The following is a 19,317-nucleotide window of genomic DNA, read 5'->3' as shown; positions in this document are numbered from 1 at the left end:
CCTGCCAGATGCCAAGGCGCACACCTCACGGCTTACAGCACGCTCTTTGTCAGCTTCGTGATTTGCTGCCCCCACTCGAAGCTTCAGACCATTCCGAGGCTTAGGACCCATATGTCCTCCCATTAATGAGATCCTCATATTTGATATAATAAATTTCTTTTCTGGGTATTAAAATTTTATGGCCTTTTGGATGGGTTGGGTATTCAATCAGGCTCATTCTATCAACGCTCATAGCCCAATGAAGTGATGATTAGAAAGAATATTTTGGGCCATCAAATTGGACCATTAGGAGCACAATGCTTGGTTCTATTGGGTTTCAGAATACAATTTCAAGTACACGTTAGTCACCATCAATAAATTTTACGTTGAAATTTTAGTACTTAAAAATTGGCTTTATCTACTTCAATTTAATTTAATTATCTGTGAGTATAAGTTGAATTTTCTCGTATAGGCCGTAATATAAGTGTACTGGTCCGTATAAAAAATTAAAATTATTTTTCAAATTTAAATTTAAATTTAAATTTTTATTATTTATTTATACCAAAAAGATAATGTAAAAAAAATAAATTTTATTATTTATTTTGATTATCTAAAATTGATCAAAATTGTGTAGGTTAGAAATTAAGTAAATCAATATTTTCAACACATAATTTTTTATAATTAATGTATTTTTTATGTTCTTTTTACTATTTATGAAAATTAAGTTTTTTCAAACTTCGTGCTTATCCTTCTTAATAATATCATATTCAAGATTGCAACATATTGTATCATTATTGATCTTAATAATTTTTAAAAAATAATAAATCAACACTTATTTTTGTTTATTCATTACTTACAAATTTTTTTCAAGAGATATTTGTGTATATATATATATGAAAAATTATTTTATACACAGTCAATAATATATTTTAGACTACACAAGTAGGTTGAGAGTTTGATAAGTATATCATAAGATGTAATAAGACAATAAAAAATAATTATATAAATAAATGTCACACTTGTTTTTTTTTTGAAGGAAAATGTCTGGATCTTTATTAAAACAATATAACAAGACCAAGCCTAACAAGCCTAGTACAAAAAGAAACAGAAAACAAATCGAACGGGGTAAAAACCCAAAGCAAAACAAAACAGAAGCAACTTAACAGGGCCTAAGAGTCCAATCCAAAATAGAAAAACAAGATAAATTGTAAAAAAGATCCAGGTTGGCGAAAATGGGGAGCTCTAGAGGCTTCTACTAGCCAGCTATTTTCTATTCAACCCATCTTTCAAAACTAACAAAAAAACATCTGGGAGAACGCAACTATAATGATGACCTCCATTAATTGCTGATCAGTGCCCATCATTTCCTCAGATAATTCAAAAAAAGAGTTTCTCTCTTTCTCACCTCCCATTATTCATCTTCCAAAAGACTCTCCTGATGCAATCCACTAAAATCATTCTCGTAAGGACTCCTCCCTTCGCCGATCTTCATTCAGAGCTTCTTCCACACCAAAAGTGAACATATTCTGCAGATAAGTTGTCTCCTTCTTCTGTAAACCCTCCTTAGCAATAAGATGAGCCACTTTGTTTGCTTCTCTTGATACAAATCGAAAAACACAGGACTCAAAATCGAAACTCAGATGTTTTGAATCTTGAATAAAAACTTCGATTTCCGATCTGTCATCGACTTGCTCATGCAATTTTCGAATCACTGTTCGGGAGTCGCCTTCAACTTCTACCTTTCGCAGCCCTAGAAGTAGCCCAAAACGGATCGGAGGCACGCCATCGCTTCAGCAGTAAAAGTAGAAGGTATATACTTATGAAACACTGTTTTAGCAAAAATGACTTCTGACCTTGCGTTCCTTGCTACTAAACCTGAACAAGATTCCTGTAAATCCTTTTTGAAAGTAGCATCAAAGTTGATCTTTACCCAAGGATCCGTCGGGGCATCCTATCGACTAGTGAGAACCCGCATCGTTGGTAAGCTCGAACTCAACCTATCCAATTCTCTAATATAGTTCTTAATAAAGGCTACCGTTTGAGATCTAGACTTTAATTCGCCTTCATGTAGAAATCTGTTCCTTATATTCCAAAGCACCTGTAAAGCACATGCAATCGTCCTGCACTGATTAAAAGAAAATGACTCAAAAATGTTATTAAGCCAATCACTGAAATCTGAGTTATCCTCTTGAGTAAGCCAGTTAAATCCTAACGTAGACCATGTTTCCTTTGCTATAGGACACTCCTTGAATACGTGCTCACTAGATTCCGGTCCATTATGACACCTCCGAAAAATATCAGATCCCATCAGTCTCCTGTAGTGAAGATTACAAAAAGTAGGCAAGAAGTTGCGAAAAAGTCTCCAATTTGTAATTTTAATCTTAGAAGGTAGATCTAGGCTCCAAATTCTTTTGTAAAAATGTCTGTAATTAGAATGCGTTTGGTTCTATCCCTATTGTAAAATCAATCTGTGTCCGCTATGAACCGTGTACTCCCCAGTTGGCTCTCCACGCCAGATTATGTGATCTTTGTGTTTATTTATGGATAGAGGAATACATAAAATCCGCTCTACATCACTGACCGAAAAGGTATTAGAGATTAGTTCAGTTTTCCACTTCCTTGTACTAGTATCGATTAAATTTGCCACTAGTAACAAATTCGAATTGACATTCAAATTCTGAACTCTATACTCTCTGCTTCCAGGAACCGAAGCATCACCCTAAATAGAGACGTTCATGCCATCACTGATCCTTCATCCCATCCCATTCAAAATGAGACCTTTAGATGACCATATACTTTGCCAAGTAAGAGAAGGTAAATTTCCTAACCTGGAATTTAAAAAATTTGACTTTTTAAAGTATTTGGCTTTCAATGTATGCGCTAGTAATGAATTAGGATTATGTAACAAATGCCAACCTTGTTTGTCCAGTAACGCAACATTAAAAGAATTCAAATTGCGAAACCCCATCCCCCCTTCCTCATTTCGAACACATAATGAGTTCTAATTGCACCAGTGAATTCCTTGCTTCCCATGGCTTTTCTGCCACAAAAAGACCCCTAAAATATTCTCCAATTCCACGCACAAGGATTTTGGTAAAAGGAAACAAGACATTGTATAAGTAGGAATGGCCTGTAAAACTGATTTTATAAATACCTCTTTCCCCCCCTGAGATAGATGCCGAGTGCTCTAACTGTCAATCCTCCGTTTCAATCTATCTTTCAAAGATTGGAAAGTCATTTTCTTCTTTCGACCCACCATATTCGGAAGTCCTAAGTATCTCTCAGCCTCTGTCGAACACCGAACATATAGGGTCTGCAAAGCCAGATTCTTATCATAATCAGCCACATTCGAGCTAAAAAAGACAGTAGACTTTTCAAAATTAACACATTAGCCCGAACACGATTCATATTCTCTTAAAATGTCATTAATCACCTGAATCCCCTTATCAGTAACCTCACTAAAAAGGATAGAATCGTCGGCGAACATGAGATGTGTGATTGGTGGAGTCGATCTACAAACCTTAGCCTAAAAAATTTTCCTATCCTGCCTGGCTAGTCTCATCAGCGCGGACAAACCCTCTCCACAGAACAAAAATAAGTATGTGCTTAACGGATCTCCCTGACGAAGCTCTCTTGATGGGTTAAATTTTTGCCCTTCTTTTCATTAAGTAAAATTGAGTACTGAATTGAACTAATACATTGGATTATGAAATTAGTAAAAGAATTCGCAAAACCCAGCTTTGACATCATACCTTTGATAAAAGGCCACTCCACACGATCGTAAGCCTTACTCATGTCCAACTTTAGAGCCATAAAACCCTTTCTTCCTGATCTTTTGTTCTTAAAATAATGAAGGACCTCGTATGCCAATAACACATTATCAGTTATGAGTCTACCCGGTACAAAATCACTTTGAGAGTCTTCAATACAACCATCCAAGACTTTTTTTAAGGCAATTGGCCACAGTTTTGGCGATAATTTTGTAAATAACAGTACAAAGACTGATTGGTCTAAAATTTTTCAAATTGGTTGGATTTGTAATTTTTGGGATTAACATTATCTGAGTTCTGTTTTTTCCTCCATTGACTTTCCATCATTCAAGATTTCCAAGCAGAACTTACTAGTATCTTTTCTAACAATGCTCCAATATTTTTAATAAAAAATTGCCAGAAAATCATCTGGTCCCGAAGCTTTTGTAGGGCCCATTCCATTTAACACCTCAACAATTTTCTCTTCGGTATATGGAACGAGTAAACACTAATTCATACTTTCTAAAATGCAGCAAGGTACCCCTGAAAGGATGTGATCCAAATTGCCTGTCCCATGGGACTCAAAAAGATTAACAAAATAGTCCCGAGCAATATTCCCAAATTCAATGCTATTAGTAGCCACAGAGCCATCCTCTGTTTGTAAGCCATGGATTTGATTTGTACGTCTCCTTTGAGAAGCGATTTTGTGAAAGAACGAACTATTCCTATCACCCATCTTTAACTAGTTTACTCTTGCTCGTTGCTCCAAATATCGCTCTTCCTTGTCCATTTCCAAATTTAACTGAATTTTAACATCGACCAGTTCAGCCAAAGACTCCTCTGAACGCTCAATGCCATTCAAGACCTCCAACCTTTTGGTTAATCGTTTGACTTCACGACCTCTTTTAGACTTAATCAGTCTTGCCCATTTTTGCAATCCTTTTGCAAAAGCTAACATACGAGTTGGGAATGAACCCAAACTACTTTCCCACAGCTTTTTAACCTCTACCTCACATGAATCTTCCAAGGCCTACCATGCCTCAAAGCGAAAACAATCAATTCTGCTCTTCCTACCTCTGATCTCCGTCTCTATAAGCAAAGGACAGTGATCAGAGAAAGAGTGCGGAAGGTGTCTCAGCGAAAAAGGACAAAGTTGAATCCATGCATCGTTAGCAACACCCCTGTCAATTTGTTCACGTATGTTATTTTCCAAAAGTCATCCCCTCTCCCAAGTAAACCAAGGACCCGAGTACCCGATGTCCATCAATTGGCAAGACTCCAAAGTAAAACAAAATGGCTCCATTCTAGCATCTTCTCTCAAAATTTTACCTTGCTTTTCATTAGCAAAAAGTATATCGTTAAAATCACCTCCAACCAGCCAAGGCAACGTATTGTTTCTTCCCAACATTCATAGAAGCTCCCAAGTCAACACTTTTTTTCTCACATCCGGGGCTCTATAAAAGTCGGTGAATTTCCAAATTTGACTATCTACCTCTTCTTGGATTTCCACATCTATATGGTTTTTGGAGAAACTCTTCAAAGTAATGAATCGACTGCTATTCCACCCGACGCTTAAACCCCTCCGAGAACCCTCCGCAGATACTTCAAAACCATTTAAAAAACCACAAAGTCTCCTAACATTTTCCATACGACTAGCTGGCAATTTTGTCTCCATAAAGAAGACAATTTGAGGATTATAAATTTTCAGCATATGTTGAAGTCGACGAACTGATCTCGGACTCCCCAATCCACGAACATTCTAGCATAACATTTTCATTGCTGCCGGTAGGCATACCCACTGGTAGCCGCCGATAAATTTTTCAAATGAGCTGAGCCCGTCCCACTAACCTCCAACTAATCCTGAACATTAGAAACATTGGAAATTAAAACTTCAAACCTTTGATGTTTCTTACCCTCTTCATTGAAAATTGCTTCTTCCTCCAATTCACATTCCATTCTCGTCGAATCCACTCCATTACCCCTACCTACGTCCTCAAGATCCTTAGTTGGGCCCCAGCTTTTCAAACGAGAATCTAGTTGTCGACTTTTGCAAAGTGACAAATCTTTCCCAATAAAGTGGCAAGATTCCTAGCTTTTATTTGAAATAGATGAAAATTTGGATCCATCCAAATTTATCCCAAGAATGGAATTAAAATCTGCCCATGATCCTTTCCCGTAATAATTCCTCAAATTTGGGTCAGATTGCTGCTCAGTACGATTCTTTCCTAAAAAAGAATTATCACCTTCCTCTCGCAACCAGATGCTGCTAACGGTGGTGGCCCCCCTCGGCTGTGCCCTCAAGGACAGGTCCCACCCCATTTTCATTACTTGTACTCTAAAATGTAGTCTTTTTGGGCAAAAACTATCCCCAAGTCCAAGGCATCCGCATAAAAAGCAAAGTAAAGTTAACTTTTCATATTTAAATTTTGCGTAAGTTCGATTCAGACAACATGATTTTCTTTTTCTTTTTAAGAGGCTTACAGACATCGATTTGAACTTGAATATGCATAAAATTTTTGTAACCATTTGATAAGTTCTTCATAGCATAATCCAAGAATTTACCAATGAAATTTCCAAACAGCAACGCCATAGATTCTTTGATAAACCCCGGAGGCAAATAAAGAATCTGCACCACCAATCTGCAAGCACCAGGGGAATGGACAATGGATCTTCATTCTCATGGATCCTATGCAAGATCAATAGATGATTTTTGAAAGTCCAAGGAGAGCTAATAATAACTCTATGAATATCCACTTCATTAAAAAATTTGAACAAAAAATACTTTTCACCCAAATCTGAAACTTGAACACCCTCCAAAGGGTGTCAGGGATTTGCCATGGTATTTCTCATGGTTGGGAAATGTACCACACTAGCAGTAAGGAAGCATCCTACCAGACAGAAGCTAAAGGCTAAACTCTGTGCTTTATCTCCGATCGTAATAGAAATAGCCTCCTATTCACCATCATCGAGACTCAAATCCTCCAGGTCTCTTTCCATTATTTAATCACGCCAAGATAGAAAGATCCCTAGACCAACAGAAGACTTAGATCAAAGTCAATGAAGCAAAGGGCAAGAAAACTAAGAATTAAAATAAGACAAAAATAGACAAAAAGCCCCCAAAAACGTGCCAGGAAGCGGCAGACAGAGACGTGCTAGAGGGCAGACTTTTTTGTTGATTAACAGTTTTTGAATCTTAAATGTCACAATTGTTACACTCTCAACTCGCATGTGAAATTAAAAAAATTCGGTATCAAATAATTACCCTTTATATTATAATTTATAATTTATCATTAATATATCTTATAAAATTAAGAATGGGAGATTATGAGTAACAGGTTTAATATCTATGATATAGCTGTAATAAAATTACAGTTAAGATCTTTCTAGTTTCATAATTTTCGGCCAATTGCCAATTTGGCCCAGAAAAACAAAGCTAGCCGGATTTATGATCATGAAAAGTGTCATTAATCAATCCTTCATCTCAATCGGCTGCAAGAAAATAAGAAGAAAGGGACATTTCTTGTCAAATTAACAAGGTGAGATTAAATCATTCGGCACTATACCATCTCTTGAAATATTTCCAAGTTCCTAACATTGAGATTATAAGATTGAAGTCCTTGAAAAAAAAATAATAGTTACTGTATATAAATACCAAACTCATTTGGGAGGTTCTGAAATCCAATTTAATCGTCATTATGGGTTTCATAAAATTCTCAGGTTCATCTCTCCTTCTCTTCCTAGTGTTTTCTCTCCTTTTGGTTAACTCCACGAGTGACAATGATGATGATGACGACGATGACTCCGTTTCCATGGCCAAGCTTGCTGCGGCTCTTAATCCTTTGCCGTGGACTTGGTCCACCAATTCATCTTCTTCTTATTGTGAATGGCATTATGTCAAATGCGACAGTTCCAAGCACGTTCTAGAGATTGATCTCCAAGCCAGGACTCTCAGTGGTTCTTTGCCGTCGCAATTCCCTCCTTTCCCTTTCCTTCAAGTCCTTGATCTTTCAAAGAATAAGTTAACTGGTTCTCTTCCTTCTTTAAACAAAATCCTTTTCTTGAAGAGACTTTACCTAAATATCAACTTCACAAGAATCCCACCAGGCTTTTTTCAAGGACTGTCAAGCAGTTTGCAGCTCTTGATGCTTGGTGGTAATCCCTTTCTAAGTACCTGGATGATACCCCTTGAATTTATCAAGTTGGGCAATCTTACAGCATTCTCTGCTTATAATACAAATTTGGGAGGTTCTATTCCAGACATTTTCCATTCTCTAGCTTTAACAAATCTGAGCCTTCATGACAATAACCTGACTGGATCTTTGCCACCCTCTTTTTCGAGATCCCAGATTAAAGATTTGCAGCTCCAAAATCAGAAGGTAGGGCTGACAGGAACCATTGATCTATTATCAAACATGACTTCTTTGTACAGTGTTAACCTAGGATTCAATCAATTTACAGGCACCATCCCGGATTTATCTAATTGCAAAAGATTGGAATTATTAGACTTGAGTAACAATAATCTCACAGGAGTTTTCCCGCCATCTCTAGCTTCTCATCCTAGTTTAGTAGTCATTATCGTCAATGACAACAAGTTGCAGGGTCCTTTCCCTGCTTATATGTTCCTCCATAAGTTTACCACTGTTGAGAATAATAATTTCTGCACAAACACAGCAGACTCGTGTGATAGTCAAGTTACAATATTGCTTGAGATTGCAAGCGCTTGGATGTATCCTTTTGAGTTATCCGTAGCTTGGGAAGGAAATGATGCATGTAGAATTGGTCATTTGTGACATGCGACTCGGAGAAAAGTATTACGAAAATCAGTCTTCAGAAGCAACGATTGCAAGGAACAATTTCTCCATCATTTGCTGATCTAACTGCGTTACGGTATCTCAATCTAAATGACAATAACTTGACGGGTCCTATCCCTAAGAGCTTCGTGAAGTTAACTAACCTTGAAGTCCTGGATGTTTCCAATAACAATCTCTCTAGGATTATCCCTACTTTTGCAACATCGGTGAAGCTAATAACCAGCGGAAATGACTTGCTAATTCCAAGTAGAACAAAAGGCAATACATCTGATTTCCCTCCAGAGGGTATGACACCTTGTCTACTTCGATCTGTAGTGAACATATGATTTTATTCAAGCCCTTTCGTGCATGGCAGATTGATTGCCCTTATCATCTGGCAATAGGAGGATAGTCATATTTCTCTAGTTTCCATATAGGAACTTATTTTTACTTTACCTAGCTAGCGATCTTAGCTTACAATATTTATACCATGTTTCAATTTAGAGGGCAAAAAAGAGGCATAATAGCAGGAATAGTTGTGGGAACAATTGTTGGTGTCATCTTCTGTATTTTCGTTGGAAGGAGGATAATTACTACTATAGGTATGATGATATTAATATCAATAAATATTGACACATTATATTCATACATGTATAACAACATTAACTAGTCACTGATGTAGTGACAAATGATTTGTCTTGCTTAAGTTTTTGTTGACATAGGTATTGGGTTTACACTTGGACAATCCCTTTCCTATCAGGATTTTATTCACAAATTTTCCCTTAAAATATATCCCAATTCACAAAAAAAAAATTCCTTCTTAGAATAAGAATTGATATGTAAGCAATCAAAATTTAAAAAAAAAATTAACCATAATATTAACCAATAAGAATGTGATGCGTGGCATGCTTTTTAAATAAAATAAGAAAAAAATTGATTGTTTTAAAATATATATAAAAATTAACTATCAATATTAAAATTCCGTTATAATTGAGCCAATTTATTAATAAAGACTAAAAATATGCATGTTTAACAGCTTTTTTTCTTTCAAAAAATATTTATAGCTTAATTTTAATTCAGCAAAGAAAGGAAGTGAAGATGAGTTTAGGAAAGATGAATCATGTTTAGAGTTATTTTCTCACAATATGCTGGGGAAATCTCAAAATGGAGTCAAATTACAAGAGCTTCACCTATTAGATTTTGGGAAGCTAGCCACTGCAAGAAATAATTTTCATCCAACAAATATGCTTGGAAAGGGAGGTTTTGGACCAGTATACAAGGTAACATGCTACCTGTAGGTTAACTTCTTCATATTGCCAATGGGGTATCAATAAGATTAAAGTTATTAAACAACCCATATGGTTGAAATTCTAGATTCTAAAATGATATTTGAATATTGTAGGGGAAACTCCAAGATGGGCAGGAAATAGCAGTGAAAAGACTTTCTAGAGCTTCAGGGCAGGGGCTAGAAGAATTTAGGAACGAGGCAATGGTGATTTCAAGACTCCAACATCGAAATCTTGTAAGGCTTCTTGGTTGTTGCGTTGGCGGGTAAAAAAAGATGTTAGTCTATGAATACATGCCAAACAAGAGCTTGGATGTTTTCCTCTTCGGCTAGATACATTTTCTTCATTATTTATGAAAAATATTATTATTAAACCTAAAGCAAATCTAACTAACACTATTTGAATACTTTTTAAAAATATATTTAGATGCAGAAAAACAAAAACTTCTTGATTGGAAAAAACGTCTCAATATTATAGAAAAAATTAGTCGAGGACTTCTCTATCTTCATAGGAACTCAAGATTGCGAATTGTTCATAGAGATCTAAAAGCAAATAATATTTTATTAGATGATGAACTAAATCCGAAAATTTCAGATTTTGGTATAGCAAAGATATTTTGTGGTAACAAGAGCCAAGCAAATACTAGGCGGGATTTCGGAACATAGTAAGCTATCCTTCATTTTTCTATCAAAATCTAAGGTTTAAATATATAATACATGCATATATCACGTCTGTTAAAATGGTTTTCTTTGCGTTGATGAATTAAATGCAGTGGTTATATGTCCCCTGAATATGTAATGAAAGGACAATTTTCAGAAAAATCAGATGTTTTTAACTTTGGGGTATTGACATTGGAGATTGTTAGTGGAAGAAGAAACTCGAGTTTCCAAGATGATGAGCATTCACCGACTCTTTTGGGATACGTAAGTATTAGCTAGGAATAAAATCTCTAGATTCCAACGCCTTAACATTTGTGCTTTTTCGGGCATCGAAATTATGGAGCGAAGGCAACATTTTTGAATTAATAGATCCAGTGATCTCATCAGATCCAAGTTGTCATAGGAAAATGCTGAGATGCTTTCATGTGGGATTGTTATGTGTGCAAAACTTTGTGAAAGATAGACCAACTATGATGGTTGTGGATTCCATGCTTAGTAGTGAGATAGAAAATCTTCCTACACCAAAACAACCACCTTTCTTTGATGAGAAAATTGTGATGGATCACTCACAATTACGAACAAGCCAAATAATTTTAACCATTGACAATATTTTCTAAAATTTTGTTGTATAAGCAAATTTTATGTTGAAAACGTGTCTAGAAAAAATTGGAGGCAACTATTTTTTTATTTTAATTTCTTTTGTTAGAAAATATGGACATCACATATATAATAAGATTAATTACATGTTATTATTTACTATCATAAAAGGTTAGCCCATATTAAAAGTGATCTAATTTGATTAAGGTTTATTAGTATTTAATTATTAAACAAAGTATGAGTCAAATATGTGTAGATACTCTAGAAACAAATTTCTAATTGATAATGGACTGATTATAAATTAGGGTTAATGTGTAAAAATTATATATTAGGGTTATGGTCCCTAAATTACATACACGTAACTTCTTTAATATCTCATCTTTAGAAAAAATAACCACTTTCTCTGAATTACTTGTGTGCTAATTTGAAATATCAAAACTACAACATCGAAGATTCTAAGAAATCAATGGATTCAAGTACGCTTCTGCATTTAGTCTTGTTCTTGATGATTTTACTTGACAGATCCTGGTTTGTTAAGTTTATATCAGATATTGTTTTACGATTATAACAAGTTGCATTTAAGCCACATCATGTTGAATTATTGAGAATTGATTAAGTTTCTTTATTTTATTCTTTATAGATTTAATAATTTGATTATATACTATGTTGAATCTTTAAGATTCTTGATAAAAAAATTTAAGTTTTGATTCTTGATATTAAAGTTTTAAAGTTTTATAAATAAGTATTGTTGATTCGGCTTGCGAGAGTTGCTTAGATGTTTAATTCTTGGGGCTGCTAAATATACACATGACTTAAGTGTTTATGATATAATAAATCTTTTATTTAAGTTCTAGATATCATGAATATCATATGCTTTTGAATCATGATGCTTTAATTTGAAAAATGCAGTGCATGCAAAATCACTATAGGATTAAGTGCTAAGTTGCCTTATTATCTTTAGCGCTTAACAAGGTTATATTGTAGTAATGATGACCCTAACATGGTTAATCATATATTTTGCTTGGGCTAACATTTTCCAATTGGCTGGAATACATGAGATATTTGCATGTTGCTCGGTATGTGATGCTTATTTAGCGAAAGCTTCGATTGGCTTGAAATGACGAGGATATCGCAATGGCAATAAGATATGACAAGCCACTAAGCATTCGTTAAAGTTGTTAATAGTTTACCATGATTAGATATTTATGATCACTATGATACAAAATTTGGTTTTAAGTTCAGTTAAAATTTAATTTTGTAATTGTAAAAATAATAATTTTGGATTGGTGCTTGTTTAAGCTATTAAAAAATTAGTTAAAGATTAAAGTTTCGGTTTTTTATTACATCATTTATATAACTTTATTTTGGGTTATTTTAGAAATTGTAGCACGATAAAAAAATTTATTGTTAACCTTTGACTGTTATAAAAATTTTAAATTTGAATATTGATATATTTATATATTTTTTAAAATAACTCAATTGAAACAATAAGTTGTTAAAGTGACCTCTGTTGTTGAAATTATTTTGTTTTAAAATCTAAAAGGTTGTGTGCATGTAACTTAAGCTACGTTAATATTGATCGGTCCAAAGGAAAGTTAATATTTAACAAAATTATATGTGCAACTACAGTAATAGACATATGACAATTTTTTGATTTTACATGTGTGTAATAAATCAGCCTAAAGGAAGATTTATGGTTCGACAAGTTCTTATTTTCAATGTTTGATTACTACACCAAGATATTACTTATAAGTTAATTTTTTTTTCCAAAGATGAAATATTAATGGAGAGTCCCATATCTTGAGATAAGGTTTTCCTTTATTCAAACTATTTTGGTTTAAGTCTTATGTGAGGTTGTTTTGATTTATTCAACTATTATTTGTAATAGCCCGTTTTCAGTGAAATCAGAATAGTGGCTTTGGGACCACAAATCTAATGAGTAAATTATTATTATTTTATTATTTTAATGTTTATAAGATTATATTAGGGTTGTGTTAAAATTTCGTTTATAAATTTTAATGTTTGCATGATTAATTAAGTGAAAAAGACTAAATCGTAAACAGTGCAAAAGTAGAGTTCCATTAGTTAAAAGGGTCAAATGGCTATGAAACTTTAAAGTGAGTGGACTTAGATGGTAATTAGACCATTTCTATAGTCAGTGGATATTCATGGCAATGTTTTATTGAAATTTTGATTTTTTAAAAGGCAAAATGGTAAATAGTAAATAAAGATAAAAATAAATAGACAAAAACCATAATCTTCCTCCCATTTGTTCATTCTCAATCGATTCTTCAATGGAGAAATAGCTAGGGTTCAGCCAAGCATTGTTTCACTTGCATGGTATGTAGTTTTGTCTCGTTTTTAATGATTTCTATGTTTTTGAGGTCATTTTAACTTAATTTAGCTAGCCCAGGGGTCAATCTGTAAAACTGTTAAAGATTGAAGGTTATGCCATGAATGTTTTTGTATGGTTCTTGGTGTTTAATGGTAGATTATGAGTCCTTGTTGATAAATAAACAAGTTTTGTAAAGTGATTTTTGATGAAATTTACATTTAGGGATTTGTTCGTAAAAGTAGTAAAAGTTCATGGCAAATTTATGAAATGATGGTTTGTATGTGTTGATATAAGTCCCTAATAAATTTGGTTAGGTTGAATGGGGGATTAAAATACTTAGATTTCAATTTATGAGCTTAAGGACTAAACTGTGAAAAGTTAAATTGTTAGGGATAAAATAGTTATTTTGTATAAGTATGAAATGTGGACTAAATTGAATACTAGAGGTATTAAATGGATTGAAATTTGTCTATTTGGATCAGGATAGACCACGTACGGACTTAGATTGAGGCAAAGCAAAAGCTTCAAAATAGCTTGATTTAAGCTTCGCGCCCCTAGTTGTCGAGGTAAGTTCGTGTGAATAATTATTATATTAATGCTATATAAATTGTATGTTAATATGTTATTTATAATGTTAACTGAGTGATGTATAAACAAATCAATGCTGTGACGGTTATCGAGTCCCGGTTAAACTTTAGGAATTCATAGGAACAAATGACATGTCATTAGGGATTTCATGTTTTAGGTGCTAATCTTAAATGTCCTACCAATGGTTGAGGTCTTGCATTTGTTGCGGATACTCCATAGCTCATGTGTATTGCATTGTGTAGCTTACATTCTGACCCATAACTCGTGTGAGTAGGCCCATTTCATAACTCGTGTAAGCAATGTTGTAAAGGAAAGGTTACAATTCTGTAAAGGTACACTTCGTGTGAGCTTTCCCGAGTATTCAATGAGATTCTAGATGGTTCAACGGGTATGAAAAGGAAAGGAAATGGTAAGTGTTCAAATAGAATGTATCATAAACTTATGAAAAGGAAATGGTAACCTAAATGATATGAATAAATGTGTAAGTTACTTGTTATGGATGAATTCATTTGAACCATGTATAAATGCACTAACTTGTGTATTTGGTGATGTTGTATAGGCATTATGCCAAGCTTATGGTTTTAGTTGGTGTTTTACTTATCTATTTACATTATGCAAATGAAATGGTAAGTTGTGTTTATGTTATACGAATTTACTAAGCATTAAGTGCTTACATAGTTTCTTCCAAAACTTGAATTACTATTTCTAATTGGTCATTAGTTTGAGGAAGGAATGTGATGCTATATTTTAACTTAGTTCTCAGTGGTTGTTGTAACTCCTGCCAGAATTTTGAAGTAAACCTTGGATTCCTATCAGACACTATGGATGATGGTACCCTGACCGGCTGCCCGAGTGCGTGTTAAAACAACGAATTTATATATAACAATTTTTAAAGTCAGTTTTACTGCAACCGTATAATGATAGTTGTAATATTTATAGTTCGACGAAACACAAAATATTCCAATGGGTCGAACCCAAATGAGTTGGTAATTCAGGTATTTCTATTGAAAAATGCATGCAAGAAAGGAGTCTAGCTAGCTACTCACTAATTACTATAGTATGAAAATTCATTAATGAAGTTAATTAAAACTAATTACTTATCTAAGACAGAAAAGGACTAAATTGTAAAGAACACAAAACTAAGAAATTATCTGATAAATAACTAACAATGGTTGGTTCATTTTAATATGGTTCACCAATCCTCGAATAAGGGACTTAAATCGCTTAAATTACTAAGTGGCTTCATTTTATCTTCCAATCTCAATTTTATCGACTTAGACGAATTAATTTCGATTTATCTTCCAATCTCATCGGTTAAGCCGAGACTAATGAGCGGGTGCGTGACAAGATACCTTTCGGTCTCAGTTTTATTTGATTTAATCTAATTTATTACAATTTAGTTATTTGTCCAAAAATTAGCTTACCCACATCTCCATCAACCAACCTCCTATTAGGTTTAGTTATCCACGTTAACAATTGAATAAACAAACATAAAAATCAAAACTTTAACAACCATGAACATAAACTATAAGGAAAACTTATAAGTTGGGATTTTTTGTAACGCCCCCACGCCCGAGACCATCACCGGAGTCGAGCTTGAGGGGTTACCGAACATAATTTATCAATTTAAGAACTTCAAATCATTTGTTTCTACATTCACAGCTTTCTAGCTACTCGCGTCACAGTTACAAGAAAAATCATTCTCAAGTTACGAAACTCGAAATCAAGATACATAAATTTTCCCTGAATTTAGACTCATATATATATTTACTAATTTTTTTCTAGAATTTTTTATTGGGCCAATTAGTACAGTTTATTAGTTAAAGTCTCCCCTGTTTCAGGGTTTAACTGCTCTGACATCTGTGTATTACGAATCAGATATCTCTCTATACAAAATTTCAATGACTACGAGGTTTATTTTTATTAAACCTAGACTCAATAAGGAATCTGTAAATATAAATAAAAACTTCTAATTATTTTTTAAAATTTATTATGAATTTTTAAAGTCAGAACAGGGGATCCAGAAATCACTCTGGCCCTGTTTCACAAAAGTTTAAATATCTCATAAAATATAATTTATATGTCTGTTTTGTTCAATCCATATGAAAAAAGACTCATTAAGCTTCAATTTCATAACTTACTCATTATTTAGTTCCATTTATACTATTTTTAGTGATTTTTCAAATTCATGTCATTACTGCAACAATATTCTGTTTTAAGGCAAGTTTCATCTTTCCATGAATTTTTATGAACTAGATAACCTATTAAACTTCCATAATATCAAACATGATCTAAATTAGCCATCACCATGACTTATCAATATCAAACATTTTCTCAACCAAACATGGCCATATCATAAAATTATTTACACAAAATAAGTATATTGCTATACATGCCATACTTAAGTTTTACAAGCCATTTACCCAGATGAAAGTCCTTTGGATAGTGTGATCGAACCTTCGACCCGTCCCGATTCCCGAGCTGGCTTGTTCAAAACTACAGTAAATAAAGAGGAGGGAGTAAGCATAAATGCTTAGTAAGTTCATATGTAAATAACAAGTAACATAACAATACAAATATACCAAACAATTTTAGCATGGTATCACCAAAACATATATCACATTTCTAAACATCATTCATCATCTTACCACCTTATCGTTGTTGTATCTAATTTCAACCCGAGGGTTAAGAACATACTTGTCCAAAGTGTCCATTTCACAACACTTACCAAAACGTCACTTCCATCTTAAGTGTTCTTCCATTTCACTAGAAATTTCACCCGTTGAACACATCGGAATACAGCTCAGATACACGGATAATTTGCACATAAGTGCCTCATATGTAATCAAGAAATCATGTAACCCGCCCCTAAGTGAACTCGAACTCAACTCAACGAGCTCGGGCGTTCGCATCCATAAGTGAACTCGGACTCAACTCAACGAGTTCGGATGCCTAGTTACATTTCACGAACTCGGACTCAACTCAACGAGTTCGGACATTTGCATCCATAAGTGAACTCGGACTCAACTCAACGAGTTCGGATGCTCAACCATCCTAGTGACATGTCACTTGTATCCTAATATATTCCTAAGGTTCAAACGGGCTTTTTCCCTCGATCTCACATTTGTCGTCTTCCATGGAATATCGGAACCGATACTCGGTAGCAATTCATATTTATCAAGTAGTAAACATAATTTGCATATTACTCAATATTGACCACAAAGCATAATATTTCACGATTAAAAATCAGCATATCATATAATTAACATTAATAACTTAAAAATAACATTTATGCTACATTATTTACACATGAACTTACCTTGGTACCAAAATATAAAGATTTTGCAATTTAGTCCACAATCTTTTCTTTTCCTCGATCACGACTTGAATCTCATTTTTCTTGATCTATAATACCAAATTAATCTTATTTAATACATACATTCATCAAAACAGCATTTAATACGAACTTTGGAAAAATTACACTTTTGCCCTTAAACTTTTGCATAATTACACTTTTGCCCCTAGGCTCGGGAATTAAACTTTATTCCTTATTCTTATGTTTTATAACATGCTGATCATTTTTCCCTTCTATGGCAACATCAAATTCTCTCTCTAACATATACTTGTGACTATTAGGTATTTTTGCCGATTAAGCCCTTTTACTCGTTTTCACAAAAAACCGAGTAGCACAAGTTGTCTAACATAATTTAAAACCCCATAATCTATCATAAAACATCAAAATACACAAATTTCACCTATGGGTATTTTCCCAAATATAAACCCTAGGTTGAATTATTGCTAGCATAAGCTTAATCGAGCTTCTAGGATTCCAAAAACGTAAAGAACATTAAAAACGGGGCTTGGAATCACTTACTATGGAGCTTGAAAGCTTGAAACAAACCCTAGATATGGAGAACCCTTGAAATTTCAGCCTAATGAAGAAGATGGACAAAAATTCGCTTTTAATTTTGTTTTTAATTCATTTTAATAACTAAATGACCAAAATACCCTTACTACTAAACTTTCCAAAAATTCCTTCCATGTCCTAATTTTGTCCATGAACTTAAAATTGGTCAAATTTCTATTTAAGACCTCCTCATTAATATTCCAAAACAATTTCATACTAAAAACTTCTAGAATGCAAGTTTTGCAGCTTATTCGATTTAGTCCCTACTTTCAATTTAAGCACTTTAGGCATAGAATTTCATCACTAAATTTTCACACAATCATGCAATCATATCATAATCATCAAAATAATTATAAAATAATTATTTCTATCTCAGATTTGTGGTCACGAAACCACTATTCCGATTAAGCCCTAATTCAGGATATTACATTTTTACTCTTTAGAACTTGCAAGAAAGATAAATAAAAGCATCTAACAGTGAAATCTAAAGCTAAGAACATAAAAGGAACAACCTTTAACTAATTAAACACAAAAAACTGAAATGCATCAAACTTAAAGCTGGAAATGTCATTATAAGAAAGGGAAAAGGATAAAAGCTATAAGTAAACCTAACTATAGTAATAACTAACCTAACTAACTACCATTAACACTAACAAGAAGAAGAAGATGTGTAGGAAAATTAAACCCTAAGCTATGGAAAAGAAAACTACTCTAAACCTAAACTAAAAGATGAAAGAAAACCTAAACTAAAGAGCTTTCTAAACCTAAACTGCAACCTTCTTTTTTATCAGCCAAGAGTGGCTTTAAAAAGCTCATTTCTGACAAAAAAAATGTTTCCTAATGTGCCTTTAAACGTTGGATTTTGATTGGTGCTTTGGGTGGACAAACTCTACTTTAATGTCATTTTTTGCTCTTGTATGACAAGGATATTGAAATACCCAGGTGAGGATATTGCGACACCCAAATCAGAATACATAGGGGGAGTTGTCACGAGGTGGGTATCATTATACCTTGAGGGGATATCATGATACGCTTGTAGCTTGGTCCCAAATCTCCTCCGTTTAGAGTCTATTGATGGTATTGCGATACCCTAATTCTGATATAGTGATACCACTTCTTGTGGCTTGAATTCTACTCCATTTAGGCCGTTTACATGTCCCTACAACTCTCAAACACACATTATGGTCCCTAATGACACAATTGGTCATTTTGGGTTTCAAAAGTGTTAAAAACACAACATTTCATTAATTAAAGCTAAAAAGAAAAACTAAGTAAAAACATATAACTTGCTCAAAACAAGCTCGTTAAGTGTAATAAGGAGCCTGATTTGACACATCAATTTGTGCAGATCAACTCCCCTACACTTAATTCTTTGCTTGTCCCCAATCAGACATACGAACATGTAAAAAGACGACCACCCTTAAACA

General features: G+C 33.8%; 1 protein-coding gene across 48 annotated transcripts; it reads left to right on the top strand.

Moving 5' to 3' along the window:
- The first annotated feature begins 1,092 nt into the window (after window positions 1–1,092).
- Window positions 1,093–14,967, top strand: LOC107962948 (G-type lectin S-receptor-like serine/threonine-protein kinase At1g11300). 48 transcript variants are annotated; one of them, XR_005928173.1, is made up of 7 exons: window positions 1,189–1,788; window positions 1,891–1,959; window positions 2,683–2,793; window positions 9,599–9,798; window positions 9,921–10,040; window positions 13,878–13,961; window positions 14,258–14,948. XR_005928173.1 is itself a non-coding variant. In XM_041114700.1 (6 exons), the coding sequence occupies exons 3-6, from the start codon at window positions 2,715–2,717 to the stop codon at window positions 13,931–13,933; spliced, it is 450 nt and encodes a 149-aa protein (XP_040970634.1). In that variant the 5' UTR covers window positions 1,156–1,788; window positions 1,888–1,959; window positions 2,683–2,714; the 3' UTR covers window positions 13,934–14,957. The 48 variants fall into 48 exon arrangements, 13 of the variants coding, with proteins under 13 accessions (XP_016755016.1, XP_040970628.1, XP_016755015.1 ...); XM_041114700.1 differs by having other exon boundaries at window positions 1,156–1,788; window positions 1,888–1,959; window positions 13,883–14,957; XR_001701842.2 differs by lacking the exons at window positions 13,878–13,961; window positions 14,258–14,948 and adding an exon at window positions 10,577–10,952 and having other exon boundaries at window positions 1,157–1,788; window positions 9,921–10,468.
- The last annotated feature ends 4,350 nt before the right edge of the window (window positions 14,968–19,317 follow it).

The sequence above is a fragment of the Gossypium hirsutum genome, chromosome A06 (assembly GCF_007990345.1).
Source record: "Gossypium hirsutum isolate 1008001.06 chromosome A06, Gossypium_hirsutum_v2.1, whole genome shotgun sequence".
In the NCBI taxonomy this organism is placed as follows: domain Eukaryota; kingdom Viridiplantae; phylum Streptophyta; class Magnoliopsida; order Malvales; family Malvaceae; genus Gossypium; species Gossypium hirsutum.
This window is presented reverse-complemented; position numbering and strand designations above follow the sequence as displayed.

What these genes read in the sequence shown, in the direction of transcription:
- LOC107962948 (XM_016899527.2), top strand. Translation starts at nt 7,424, where the DNA reads ATGGGTTTCATAAAATTCTCAGGTTCATCTCTCCTTCTCTTCCTAGTG.